The sequence below is a fragment of the Ranitomeya imitator genome, chromosome 2 (genome assembly GCF_032444005.1).
Source record: "Ranitomeya imitator isolate aRanImi1 chromosome 2, aRanImi1.pri, whole genome shotgun sequence".
NCBI classification, from domain to species: Eukaryota; Metazoa; Chordata; class Amphibia; order Anura; family Dendrobatidae; genus Ranitomeya; species Ranitomeya imitator.
Window position 1 is genome coordinate 64,869,277 of NC_091283.1, and position 13,753 is coordinate 64,883,029.

The window sequence follows — 13,753 nt, forward strand, 5'->3', positions numbered from 1 at the left end:
TGCAGAGGACGTATAACATATTTTGCATTCTATGTCTTTGTATTAGATGGAGAAGCAGAACCGAAAAAGCTACAACATTTAAGCCCCAGCATGGCGAAACCAGTCGTAAGTACATTCTGATCTACGAGAATGGCGGTTTTCCTGCCAGCCTATTGACTTTGTGTGCCAGGACTCTGAGCATATGATTGAAGAGCACAAGCTTAGTAGACGTACTAGATAAATTCCCCCCTTGTAAGACACATCAAGGATGACATCCTGCACATTCGGGAGCTCAATCAGCCAAGTGGGATCACGGGAGCAATGTATGGCGTGTTGGCCGTGACATGCGACCAGAGCTGGAGGTTGACATCCCGCACTCCTCTTGATTAGCCATCATCGTGGTGCCCGGTCATCGTGGTAGCGTGATGCACATGTGACATGCGCCAGGTAGTAAGTGATTTGCTGGGCTCCTGTCTAGGGTCCACAGATTACTGTCCGAAACTGGCAAGTTTCACCATCTCTAATCAGAACTGTTGATACAGACACTTTTGGAAATACAAATATTTTTTTCAGTGTCTTACGTTTTCTTGCTTACATAAGTTAGTCCCGTTTGTCTCACTTCCCAGTATAAAGGTGAGCAGGGAAGGTGATGTCTACATCAAGGAACACGTCCGTGATCAGTCGGTATCATGCACCTGTCCATTTTAATAGAAGTTATTGGTAGATGTGACACCACCCGACCATTCGCCTCTCAATATGGAAGTGATATTGGCGTAAACAATTAGGGATAGTACAGGTGAGCATAATTAAAAGGTTGTCCCATCAAAGCAACAGGATAGGTGAATTGGTTCCTAGGTGCTGGCTGCTTGGACCTCCACCTATCCAGAGTATGGAGCCCTGGGCTACCCTGACCACTGGGACCTCCACTGATCCAGAGTATGGAGGGCAGGGGTACCCTGACCACTGGGACCTCCACTGATCCAGAGTATGGAGGGCAGTGGTACCCTGACCACTGGGACCTCCACTGATCCAGAGTTTGGAGGGCAGGGGTACCCTGACCGCTGGGACCTCCACTGATCCATAGTATGGAGGGCAGGGGTACCCTGACCACTGGGACCTCCACTGATCCAGAGTTTGGAGGGCAGGGGTACCCTGACCGCTGGGACCTCCACTGATCCATAGTATGGAGGGCAGGGGTACCCTGACCACTGGGACCTCCACTGATCCATAGTATGGAGGGCAGGGGTACCCTGACCACTGGGACCTCCACTGATCCAGAGTTTGGAGCTCTGGGTTACCCTGACCACTGGGACCTCCACTGATCCAGAGTTTGGAGCCCTGGGCTACCCTGACCACTGGGACCTCCACTGATCCATAGTATGGAGGGCAGTGGTACCCTGACCACTGGGACCTCCACTGATCCAGAGTGTGGAGGGCAGGGGTACCCTGACCGCTGGGACCTCCACTGATCCATAGTATGGAGGGCAGGGGTACCCTGACCACTGGGACCTCCACTGATCCAGAGTTTGGAGGGCAGGGGTACCCTGACCGCTGGGACCTCCACTGATCCATAGTATGGAGGGCAGGGGTACCCTGACCACTGGGACCTCCACTGATCCAGAGTTTGGAGCTCTGGGTTACCCTGACCACTGGGACCTCCACTGATCCAGAGTTTGGAGCCCTGGGCTACCCTGACCACTGGGACCTCCACTGATCCATAGTATGGAGGGCAGTGGTACCCTGACCACTGGGACCTCCACTGATCCAGAGTGTGGAGGGCAGTGGTACCCTGACCACTGGGACCTCCACTGATCCAGAGTGTGGAGGGCAGTGGTACCCTGACCACTGGGACCTCCACTAATCCAGAGTGTGGAGGGCAGTGGTACCGTGACCACTTGGACCTCCACTGATCCAAAGTATAGAGCTCTGGGGTACCCGGTTTTTGATGGTCTTGCATTCACACCTCCGCTTCCAGGATTCTCTACTAGAAAGGAGGAAGTAGACGAGTACAGAGCTCCGCTAACTCCATCAGTTCCTTAGAGACTAAGTGCATCAGTGGTGCACATGCAGGACCATCAAAATGAAAGATCCAAGAGCTCCATACTTTGGATTAGTTGTGGTCCCAGTGAATCTGCAAGGTGTCTGTCCACAGGAGAGCTGGGAAGTTATGGCAGGCCAACCACTTCAAGATGCACTTTTTTTTTTGGTGGAAGGCACTCTGCGCAACCCAATGCATGGGCTGGAATTCTGCCCAGTCCTTCCTCTGGATAGGGAGGCCTCCGTAGGCTGCAGCCTTATGTGCTCTGAGGTCGGACCCAGTCAGATGGCTCCATTTCTTGTATGTTATGGGGGTATTCAAGGACACACAGTTCATTCTCATCACATTACATCACTCCATTAACAATGCATTCTCCAGCCACACTTCCTGAATAAAGGCTTTCATTCTCATTGGGGGTTCTCACTGTAACCTAGCCGGCCATTTCTCAGCTTTTTCTTTTATCTCATATTGCATTTTGTCAGCAATCTTAAGAAAGAAGGAAATCATTTTTCTTGGTTATTTGTATTTATGCTTTGCTTATATACCTCCAGTAGAAAAGGTTTTGTGTGTTGTTTCTTGTGAGACATCTTGTGTGTAAGACCCTATAACCTGACATGCTTCTTGTGTATATTGCTTTGTCCTTTTCATATAGATTTCACACTTGGAAGCTAGGTCCGTTTCGTTGTCCTGGAGCGTGCAGATCACCTCCCAGAACCGAGACAGCCCCAGCAGCCATTCACCAGGAGCATTTATGTATGAGGTCACTGTATCCAACAGCGGCAAAAACGGAAAGTTCAAGCCTGCTTCCTCGTAAGTAGTATATCGTCCTGTCTATGAACTTGAGAACCGTGGATTTGGGGACAGTACATGCTACTTAAGTTGTACGGAGGATCTCGATCAAAGATTCAAGATGACAATATAAATTATGGAATTAGGTGAAAACAAAATGACGCATCAACGGTCAGTAGAAACAAAACTGATCACCCAATGTGTGTACGACCCCAACGTGCCTCTTTTGTTCGCGACAACATCTGGGCATTGATGGAGTCCTGTGGGACCTGTCTCCAGATCTGGGGAAAGGCATCATTGACTTTGTTGACAGTCTGTGGCGCTTCTTGATGGTGACTAGTATGTAATGTCCAAGAGGTTTTCATTTGCATGAGTAAAATGAGTAGAAATCGGTTGTATCCATGCTTTAATCATATAGGAGCTGCCTTATGAGGATGGGTATTGGCCAACACCAGGTCCACCACACCAACGTCCTTGGGTTATTGTTGATGTTGCCTTTTTTTTATATATAGTAATAGAATATCGCTAGCATTTTGCTATTTTACATTCAGTGTGTATCCAAATTCTGAGACCCTGACGATTCTCCGATTGAAGTAGCTTTAGTGATACTCTAACGCTGCGTCAACCTCTAAGTTATCAGAAATCCATTTGTGAAGGCCAGCACAGTGTCCCTTCATTCTCAAGATCTGCAGACCACCGCTGGCTACGAAGTGATGGCATAACCTAGCGTTATGAGCGTGGAATACCCCCTTATGTGTGGGGTCTTACATAAGTAGCAATATAAGTTGGCTTTTTGGTTGGGAAATAATTGTGTTTTTTCTCTTTCAGAGGAGATATCACGACGTGCAGACTCACAGACCTGCGGCCAGCCACGGACTACCATGTGCGGTATGTAACTAGGACTGTCTGACCCGCTATGCATGGCCAAATCTTTATTATTGATAGAACCAAGAATCTTCCATTCCTATAGTTAGTGTCTCTCCTGGCCGGTTCTCCTGGGGGAGGATTTGTTGCTGATCATAATGGCTGATGCTGATATTTGTGTTGCAGAGTTACTGCCACCTGTCCGCCTTTAGAAGGATCCATCTCTGAATTAGTGAGTTTTACTACGGAAAGCTGTGAGCCGGATTCACCAGCGCCGCCAAAACTCATTAATAGAAGTCGAAATTATCTGAACCTGCAGTGGAAGGTGTGTAAAGCCGGGTTATCCTTATTTATCTTATTATCTTAGCTAAACTTATCATTTCAGATCCTGCTGATTGTTCATTGAGAAATGTATCTTTTTATTCTTAACTTTCAGGCGTCTAATGACAATGGATCCAAAATTAATGGCTACCTTTTGGAATGGGATGAGGTAATGGATTCTGTAGCTTTACTGGCACACGTACACATATACTTTTAAAGCGAATCTGTCAGCAGGTTTTTGCTATGTAATCTGAGAGCAGCATGATATAGGGACCGAGACCCCGATTCTAACGATGTGTCACTTGCTGGGCTGCTTGCTGTCATTTTTACGCAATCACAGTTTTCTCTGCTGCTGATTTGGCAAAGCTCCGAATACTCAGCTCTGAGTAACCCCACCCACCTCACTGATTGGCTGCTTTCTGTATATTTCCTAAAAGCTGCCAATCAATGGTGTGGGCGGGGTTACACAGAACAGGATGACTAGGAGGCACAAGGCAGCTAGTCCTGTAGTGATAATCCCCTGCTAATACACTGATTTTATTGAAATCATAACACACAGCCTATTAAGTGACACATCGCTGGAGTCAGCGTCGCAGCCCAACATCTTGCTGCTTTCAGAATATATAGAAGAAAACTGCAAATAGATTCCTTTTACTAATCAGTAAAGCACTTTGAAGCTCCTATAATAAAAGTCGCACATGCTTTTGAATGCATCTCTGCTGTTAACTTGCACAGTATACTGGTATTTCAGTGCTGCTGCTACAAAGCAGGAAGAGGAAGTTTTGAGTTGTCAAGTTTTTTTTTTTATGCTGTTGGTTAGAATAATAGGATGAACTAGTTTTACTACATTTTATTAAAACCTTTTTTAACATTTTTCTTCTGCAGCCTGCATGTATTACAAGCCACAGCAAGCTGCTCCGTTCTGTTCAGTCTCGGTATTGGCTCAGCCTGGATCTCACCTCTTGTGACTGCACATGTCTAAGGTCCGGAGGGACACATGCCAGCAGGGAGTATCGAGACTGCACAGCACCGAGCAGCTGCCTGTGTATTGTAACAACTGCATGTATATCTGTATTAAGTGGAAGGGGTGCTGCTGCCATTTTGGCCAAGGGTAGAGACAACCAATTGGGATCTAGTGGAAACCTTTTACACATTCTAATAAGAAGCTTGTGGTTTTGTCGTCCTTCAGGGGAAACATGGACCATATAAAGAATGCTACTTCGGTCACCTTAAGCAATACAAGTTAACCAAGCTGTCTCCATCCACGAAGTATGCCTTTAGAATAGCAGCCAAAAATGACATTGGAATGAGGTAAGATCCGTTTCATGGCGATGTCGAGCCGTGTTTGTCTTACAAGAGAAACGCTTTTCACACGCCTTGTTAGAACAGAAAAGTCAAACGCTCCTTGTGATGATTTCTTTCGTTCCAGTTCTTTAGTTTTTGCCTTGTACATCCCTAAGGGTGCTGCGTGCCTGGGCTTGTCAAGAGATGCTACCCTCCTACCGTTCTCCGCTCTCCAGGCTTTCCTCGCTTGCTTGGATTGTGTCTTTCCTCTGTTATTTTTCATGCAAATATCTGAATAAATTAACAATTGATCGCTATCCTTTTCATTGTTATAGGGAATATGTCACCAGGTTTTTTGCCATGTATTCTGAGAGCAGCATGATGTAGGGGCAGAGCCTCCTAATTCCAGCAGTGTGTCACTTTCTGGTCTGCATGCTGTCATTTTGATAACTATCACAACAGATCTAGCAGAGCTCAGAATGCTGAGCCCCGTGTATTTCAGCTTATACCACTGATTAGCAACTTTCTGTGAACTGGCAGCTTTCTATGTACACTGTTTATTGACACAAAGCCTCCAATCAGTGGTGAGGGCAGGGTTGGACTAGGAGGCACCAGACACCTAGTCCTGTAGTGATAATCTCCTGCTGATAAAATGCTGATTTTATTGAAACCGCAAAATGCAGTCTCGTAAGCGACACATCGCGGGAATCCAGGTCCCTGCCCCCACATCGTGCTGCTCTCAGGTTATATTGCAAAAACCTGCTGACCGATTCCCTTTGAGGATGTCCTTTCACTGACACAATTGGCACTATTTGGACAGTAAAGACGTGTCACACTGACAACTGATTTAATAGCCAAAAACATATATATTTAGAAAACTGACAAGCATTCATCACATTTGTTATTTTAATGCCTGGAATAGATTTTTGCTCTGAAGCCGTGTGCAGCGACTGTATTTCTCTTTCAGTGGATTCAGTGAAGCAGTGGTGTACTACACCGCCGGGAGCGTGCCACCTGTGCCCTCACCGCCAAGGCTTAGGCAAGCCGGCATATCCTGGCTCTGCCTAGAATGGAGTCCACCGAATGACATGCCCTCCGATGAAACACTAACATATGTCCTAGAAATGGAGGAGGAAGGCTCGGTGAGTGCTCCACGCCGTGCGTCTCTCCCGCTGCCGGATTATCCCACACCAGCTCTTGGGAATTTCACACCCGTTTTTTTTGTATTTCCTAGGGTTATGGCTTCAAACCTAAACAGAACAGTGAAGACCTCACATGCACTTTACGAAACCTGAGAAGGAATACTTCCTACAAGTTTAGGGTACGTCGTGTGACCGCCGTTTGCATCGTGTGCTCAGCCCTTTATATTGCCGCACACTCTTCCGTATCTGGGAGCTTTTGTCACCCTCCATTCTAGGGTCATACGCATTAAGGTATGTGCACACGTTCAGGATTTTTGCGATAAAAAACGCATACATATGCATCCTATCATTTAGAACGCATTCCGCAATTTTTGGGCACATGGTGCGTTTTTTTCTGTGAAAAAAAAAACCACATCGCGGTTAAACAAAAAGCAGCATGTTCATTAATTTTGCAGATTTTTCACGTTTTCCCCGCTATCTAATGCATTGGGAAAAAACGCAAAAAAAAAAACGCATGCGGATTTCTGGCAGAAATGTCCGTTTTTTGTCAGGATATTTCTGCAAGAAATCCTGAACGTGTGCACATACCCTTAATGTATAGTTGTTTCTGCCCCCACCCTTTACTGTCATAACCGTTTCCGCTCTTCTGGGAAGGTTTCTACAAGGTTATGGAGGTGTCAGTATGAATCTTTGCCCATCCAATAAAGCATTTGGGGAGAGGCCGGGCTCACAACCTCCTTTCGAGTTTATCCCAAAGGTGTTGAATAAGGCCGAGGTCTTTGTGGCCGGTCATGTTCTTTCACACCAGTCTCATGCAACCATGTTTTTATTGATTTTGTGCACTGGGCATTCGCCAAACCGTTCCCACAAGGTTGGGAGGCTACAATTGTCCAAAATGTCTTGCACTGAAGCATTAGGATTTCTCATGACTGGAACAAAGGGGTCTGGGCACTTGCCGGAAAAACAAACCAAACTGTACAGCTGCACAGTGCAGTCAGGCGGGAATTTTTCTCCCCCGACATTTACCAAATCTAAACTCATCCATCAAATGCCAGATAGAGAAGTGTGATCCGTCACTGCACAGAACACGTCTCCTCCAGAGTCCTGTGGTGGCGGCTTCATACCACTCCATTCAGTGCTCGGTATTGTGCTTGGTGATGTAAGGCTGCATACAGCTGCTCGGCCATGAAGCTCCTGGGGGCGCAGTGTTTGTGCTGATAATACTAGAGGAGGTGTGGAGTCAGCACAGCGTTTGTGGCTCTTTTGCCCCTCAGCACTCGGCCCCCCGCTCTGTAATGTTATGGGGTCTCCACTTTGAGGCTGAGTTGCCTCAGTTCTTTCCACTCACAAATGATGGGGGAACATATAGGAGGGAAGACATGTCATGAACGGACTTGTTACCCCGGTGGCTCCTATTACAGGACCGCGCTGGTATCACAGCTCTGCACCACCGGCCGTTCTGTCACATGGTAAAGGCAGACGGCATGACATGGGGGCCGGGCCGGAGGTTACACACCAGGGCTTATATATTGGGGCAATAATTCAAGTGATTACGATTCTTTTCTCCATGTCCTATCTCATAAGCTTTACAGTTTAGTAACCCCTTTAAATTTTTAACTATACTTTTATCTCCCATAAAAGGTGAAGTTTCGCATTGATTCGGGAAGCATCTATAAATGGCCGCAGGTTCCCGTGTCGCCCTTTGTGTCATGAAGTGCTTTGTCTTGGCAGGTCTTTGCGGTAAACAGTGAAGGCAGAAGTAGTCCGAGTGACATTGTAGAATACACAACTTCCCCCGATAAACCCGGACCCCCGTGTAAGCCAAGTACAAAGGGCAAAATCCATGCGCACAACGTAAAAGTCACGTGGGGTGAGTGTGACGCGTGTGATCCCGCTGCTTTTCCCGTCTGTTTTTTTTCCCCCTTCTCTTGAATCCCTATAACAATCATATTTTATTGCAGACGCCCCAAAAGACAACGGAGGTTCCGAAGTTATTAAATACGTCCTCGAAATGGCCGAAAACTTAAATGGTGAGCGCATCAGAATCGTGTGTATTGTTATGGAGCTAGGGGCTTGAAATTAAAGGGGATCTCTCCACCGGTTAAATGGCTAAAATTGCAAATTAAAATCTCAAGATTTAGTTTACTGTAGTAAACTGTAGTTTACTGCTTGATGCCAAGGTTACCGGCCACCTCTGCGGTCTGCCCACACCAGTTAGTCTCCTAGGCAGGGAGTGCAGTCCTTGCTGCTCTTAAGCTGGCCGGATGGCTGGATTCGTTCAGCTCCAGTCCTCTGAAGCGGCTTCTGCTTGTTGCATGGGGTAGCGGCAAGCTTGGACCAACGGTACAGTCGTTCTGCTGGTCCGAATGTGAATTTCTGAGTCCTACTTTGGGCTGAACTAGTGTGCGGAAACCCTAAATGTACATCCCTGTATTAAAGGGATATTCCCTTCTCAGAGATCCTATCCCAATATGTAGTAGGTGTAATACTTATCATATTAGCAAATACCTACAATTAGAAATGTAGTATAGTTTTTCTGATTTGCTATGTCTTTTTTCTCATGTGCAGGCATTGCAGGACCTTGGGTATCCATGGTTACAGCCACTGATGTAGTGGCAGCTAGTTGCTAGTGGTCGTAACCATGGATGCCTAAGGTCCTGCAATGCCTGCACATGAGGAAAGAGACAGAGTGAATCAGGAAAACTATACTACAGTTCTAATTGGAGGTATTTGCCAATATTTATTATTATTGCATCTACTACATTTTGGGATGGGATCTTGGGAATACTCCTTTAAGTGTTGGAACTACATAAAATGCTGTTCTCGTCTCATAAAAGGCCATGTCTTATTGTTGAGGGGTCCCAGAGGGGAGCATATCCTGGCGCTTTTGTGTATGAAGTGGGCACAGCTCTGGTGTGCTCATTCTTCTTAGTTTTTGGCACGGCAGCACTCCTGGCAGCCTTGCCCATATACTGTACTTAAATGGGGCTTGTGGCAGTTCCTTGTACAGTCAGGGGTCACTATCAAGGGGAAAAATTGAGGGGACGAAGGAAAATCCGTGAAGATCCTTGAATGTTGTTTTTTTTTTTCCTCTTACAGGGAGTAAATGGGAGACCATGTACAGTGGCCCTTGTAAAGAACATGTGTGCGATCATCTCAGGCCGGGTACTTCCTATAGGTTTAAGGTGTATTGCGCCAATGTTGTGGGCTCCAGTCAGGTAAGGAGAGCTTTGCCACCACCTTGGTGTAAAAGGAGATGTCATTTATGTCTACTCCCACGTATCCAAAGAAATTCTTGGGTTTGCGCTAGTCACCATCTAGTCAGGTCCATTTCCTTCAAATTAGCTAAACAGCACTATGATTACATATGATGCTACTGCACAAAATAAGGTCCAAATAGATAAAAATGTAAATGTTTGGTCTGACATTTGAATAACATTTTTTTTGTAGGCATGGATGGTTTTTAAATAATAAACAGAGGCATATGTGCCCTTATACACCCCCCGTGGATCCAGCGGTCTGCGTCTGCTCTGGAAACAATATCTGCTCCATTCACACGTTACCAGGACCCCTGCCGCCTGTGATTGCCTGCAGTGGTCAGGTGACTAAAAGAGCATTTCATTCGACGACACCTGTCCTTGTAACTTCCAAGCGGAGGAGACATTGCTTCCAAAGCGAATGCCCTGGATCACATGTCACTGTGTGTGTGTATATATATATAATATATATATATTTGTAACCTCCGACAGCCCTAAATATTCTTCACTTTTTTTTTTCCTCCCCATTTAGCCTTCTGATGTATTAACAGTCCAGACAGGCGTTGTTCCTCCAGGTCCCTGTCTCCCACCACGTTTAGCCGGAAAAGCCAAATCCAAGGAGTTGAATCTTGAGTGGGGTATGTTTCATTTGTGTTGTTTCTAGTCTGGTCAATTGGGGTTAAAAAAAAAAACAAAAAACTAATAATAAAAAAAAACCTAATAAATCTTAACGGTGCATATGTCACTGGTGGACTTGCCGAAAATCAATGGTGTATAATCCTGAAATTAAAATGAGCATTTTATAACTCCAGCTAAAAAGGGAGAGATCTCGAGAGTCCGATGTATTCAGTCTGCGCCCACCCAGCCTGAGAGCTGCAGCTTTTACTGAGCAGTGTGAGCTCTCTCCAGCAGCAGGGAGGAGGGACACTGAGGAGCTGACAATTGGGCTAGGTGGGCTGAGATTGCCATTAAACTTTCTAAAAGGATTATACAGCTCTTCTGACATGATTTTAAAAAGCGAGTACACCTCCATCAAGTCTGACATATTATTGTGCGCATGTTGTATTGTGAAATCTGGTGACAGATTGGCGCCAAATTAAATATTGGCTTTTGTATGGCAGTTTTCTCAGCCTTTGCTGGTAGACCAGTGCGGCCTGATTTTTCATGCAAACAGTTTTTCAGTTAATGGGAATAAGCACTTTCGTGTTGTGTATTTGGTGGTTTATCGTTTTGCTTTTATAGGATCTTGTACATTCAACTTTGATGCGGTTTATGAGCATAAATCAGCCAAGAAGAGCTTGGAAAAGACAGATCAAAGAGTTAAAAATTCGCCTGTCTGACCCTTAGGGCACGTTCACACTAGCAGTATTTGGTCAGTATTTTACATCAGTATCTGGAAACCAAAGCCAGGAGGAAAAGCATAATAGAAACATATGCACCACTTCTGTATTTATCACCCACTCCTGGTTTTGGCTACAAATACTGATGGAAAATACTGAACATGTGAACGTGGCCTGAGAAAGAGCTCGTTGACGTTAAAAGGGGGTTGTACGTATTTGGTGGCAATTTTTTTTTTTTTAAGTTGTGAAATTGTTGCAATCCTAAAGATCTCAGACTTTGTGGCAATGGTTTTTGTAGACTAAGTGTCTTATTTTTGTTTTTCTCCTTTTAATAACCTTCCACCGTTTCTGCAGATCCTCCCGGCGTAGATGGCGGCTCCACAGTAACGTCCTATACGGTAGAGATGGCATTTTCGGAACAAGAAGATCGAGGAGCGGTCTATCAAGGTCCCGACCTGGAGTGCACAGTGAGCAACCTGCTGCCCGGCCAGACCTACAGCTTCTGGATAAAGGCTTCCAATAAGGCTGGGGTATGTGTTTTCATGGGCTGACCAGTCGTAGGCTGAGTTCATACATGCAGGTATTCATGCAAAATCAAAAACCGAGAAGTAACAGGATCTATTTCTCCAGATCTGCAATGTGATCACAGCATGTAAATATGTTCCTTTATTTATTTTTTTCCTAAACCCCTGCATGACAACTAATCCATGTGTGTTTTCTAAAGCGGTTGTGCCCCGATACTTTAGTGTGAATTAGTGCAGAAACTTCGGCCACTGGAGATTGGTTCCGTTCATCTGAATGGGAACGTTGCAGAGCGTTCCACCCGTCAATCTGCAGCTTATACATTCACAGATGATGCCTATTATTTGGAATTAAACCCATTTGATATTTGTATTTTATTCTGGCTCCTATAATTTTCTTTTATTTTATATAGTGTGGCCCTTACTCAGAAGCATCTGAGTTCTGCACCGCACCCGGACCTCCAGAAAGATGCAAAATCCCATTAGTAATATGCAAGAGTGCAAATTGTGTGCTATCAAGCTGGGAGGTGAGTTAAGACTGACTTTTTTTTTAATTTTACTTTTCCATCCATGCTTTTTATATATACTATTGTGATCCAATAACGGGGTGCAGCAAGGTGTATGAACACTTAATTTTAAAGGGTTTTTTTCTCATCATCATAAATGGTTAAATTTGCAAAGTGCTTGTATAAGCCAGCAACTCTTGCAATTTACCTTTTGCGAACAACACTCTTCATTGTCAAGAACAGAGGGATTTGTAATGTTCACTGCTCAGGTTACTGGCCACTACTGCAGTCTTTTAGAGGTGGCCGATCTCTTAGGCAAGGAGCGCAGTGCTCTTACTGGTGGAGCTTGCAAGCGCTGTTCTGGATCTTCAGCGCCCATATGTTCCTCCGATGCTGCGGAGGCATAGCTGCCTGTGCTCGCAGGACCCGACAGCGCTCAGATCAGGCCGATCATGCAGCTGGTTTCAACCGTCAGTTAATCAGGAGCACAGCGCCCACTGGCATGTAGGAAGTTGGGAGGCAGGGGAGCCGTATGCTCCTGAAGAAGGATCGCGAAATAAGAAATGGGTTATGCTCACTTTACACCATCCCTCGCTGCTTTTCTGTCTCACTGGCTGTGTTCCCCGATGGTGTCTCTCTCTTTTTTTGTTTTTTTTTTGTTTGTTTTAATTCCGGCCATCCCATGATAAGGACAGGGCTGTGAATCTATGGCAGAACAGGAATTATGCTTTCCGGACTTATTGCGGCGAGCTGACTGATGACCGACCCAGACCACGTTTGTGGAAGTGGTTTGCAGAACAGACTTTGCCTTGATTTGCGCTCCGTCTCCTGGGAATAGATAAAACTTTGCAGGGATTTTTAGGATGACGCGGTGTTCAGACCCTCGCCTCAGAGGCTTATGATATAAAGCCATCTGCTCGTGCGCCTTTGCCCAGCGTGCGAAGTCCATAACCCACAGGCCGAGCATAGTTTGGGTTAAATTGATCCCATGCGCTGTTTACCCCTGTTTGTCTCCGACCATTTCTGCGTCCTGATTTGTTTGGTTCCTTTGATCGCTCTTCAGATCTTTGTAGTCTGTTCCTGTTTGTTTTTTGGCTTCTGATGTGCAGTAAATAAATGTCATCTGGTTTCAGGTTCCTGGAAGTAATGGAGCAGAAATCACAGAATATCGGTTAGAGTGGGGCAGGGTGGAAGGATGCATGCAAGTCATCTATACCGGCGCGTCCTCGAGCTATGAAGTCAAAGGTCTGACACCAGCAACGACGTATTTCTGTAGAGTTCAGGTATGTATAGTGATGAGTGGAAATTAGTCCTATCACACTGGCGGCATCAAAACCAATGTTCTGCAGGGAGAGGGGCAAGATAATGATAAAAGAAAATAACTACTTCCGAGCTACAGTAGAATCATTTAGTAGTCACCCAGAAACACGTGCTATTCTATATATACTAATTTATTTATTTTAAAAGATCTAACATATTCAAAGTGAATCTGTCAGCAGGTTTTTTCTATGTAATCTGACTGCATCATGATGTAGACCAGGGGTGTCAAACTGCATTCCTCGAGGGCTGCAAACAGGTCATGTTTTCAGGATTTCCTTGTACTGCACAGGTGATAATTTAATCACCTTCACAAATAATGAGTTGGTGATTAAATTATCACCTGTGCAGTACAAGGAAATCCTGAAAACATGACCTGTTTGCAGCCCTCGAGG

The 13,753-nt window shown here is 45.5% G+C and overlaps 1 protein-coding gene across 3 annotated transcripts in view; it reads left to right on the forward strand.

The window, feature by feature from the left end:
- LOC138661914 (fibronectin type-III domain-containing protein 3A-like) overlaps positions 1 to 13,753 on the forward strand; it is a 102,535-nt gene that overhangs the window by 82,043 nt on the left and 6,739 nt on the right. For 2 of the 3 annotated variants that reach the window (XM_069746892.1, XM_069746891.1), the window contains exons 7-21: positions 47 to 105; positions 2,670 to 2,827; positions 3,635 to 3,694; positions 3,857 to 3,995; positions 4,107 to 4,160; positions 5,181 to 5,302; positions 6,243 to 6,417; positions 6,510 to 6,596; positions 8,149 to 8,287; positions 8,379 to 8,447; positions 9,517 to 9,635; positions 10,207 to 10,312; positions 11,369 to 11,544; positions 11,949 to 12,062; positions 13,175 to 13,324. In XM_069746892.1, coding sequence (XP_069602993.1) covers positions 47 to 105; positions 2,670 to 2,827; positions 3,635 to 3,694; positions 3,857 to 3,995; positions 4,107 to 4,160; positions 5,181 to 5,302; positions 6,243 to 6,417; positions 6,510 to 6,596; positions 8,149 to 8,287; positions 8,379 to 8,447; positions 9,517 to 9,635; positions 10,207 to 10,312; positions 11,369 to 11,544; positions 11,949 to 12,062; positions 13,175 to 13,324 — 1,727 coding nt within the window. The remainder of the gene's footprint in view (positions 1 to 46; positions 106 to 2,669; positions 2,828 to 3,634; positions 3,695 to 3,856; positions 3,996 to 4,106; positions 4,161 to 5,180; positions 5,303 to 6,242; positions 6,418 to 6,509; positions 6,597 to 8,148; positions 8,288 to 8,378; positions 8,448 to 9,516; positions 9,636 to 10,206; positions 10,313 to 11,368; positions 11,545 to 11,948; positions 12,063 to 13,174; positions 13,325 to 13,753) is intronic. The other variant, XM_069746894.1, reaches the window with a different exon arrangement.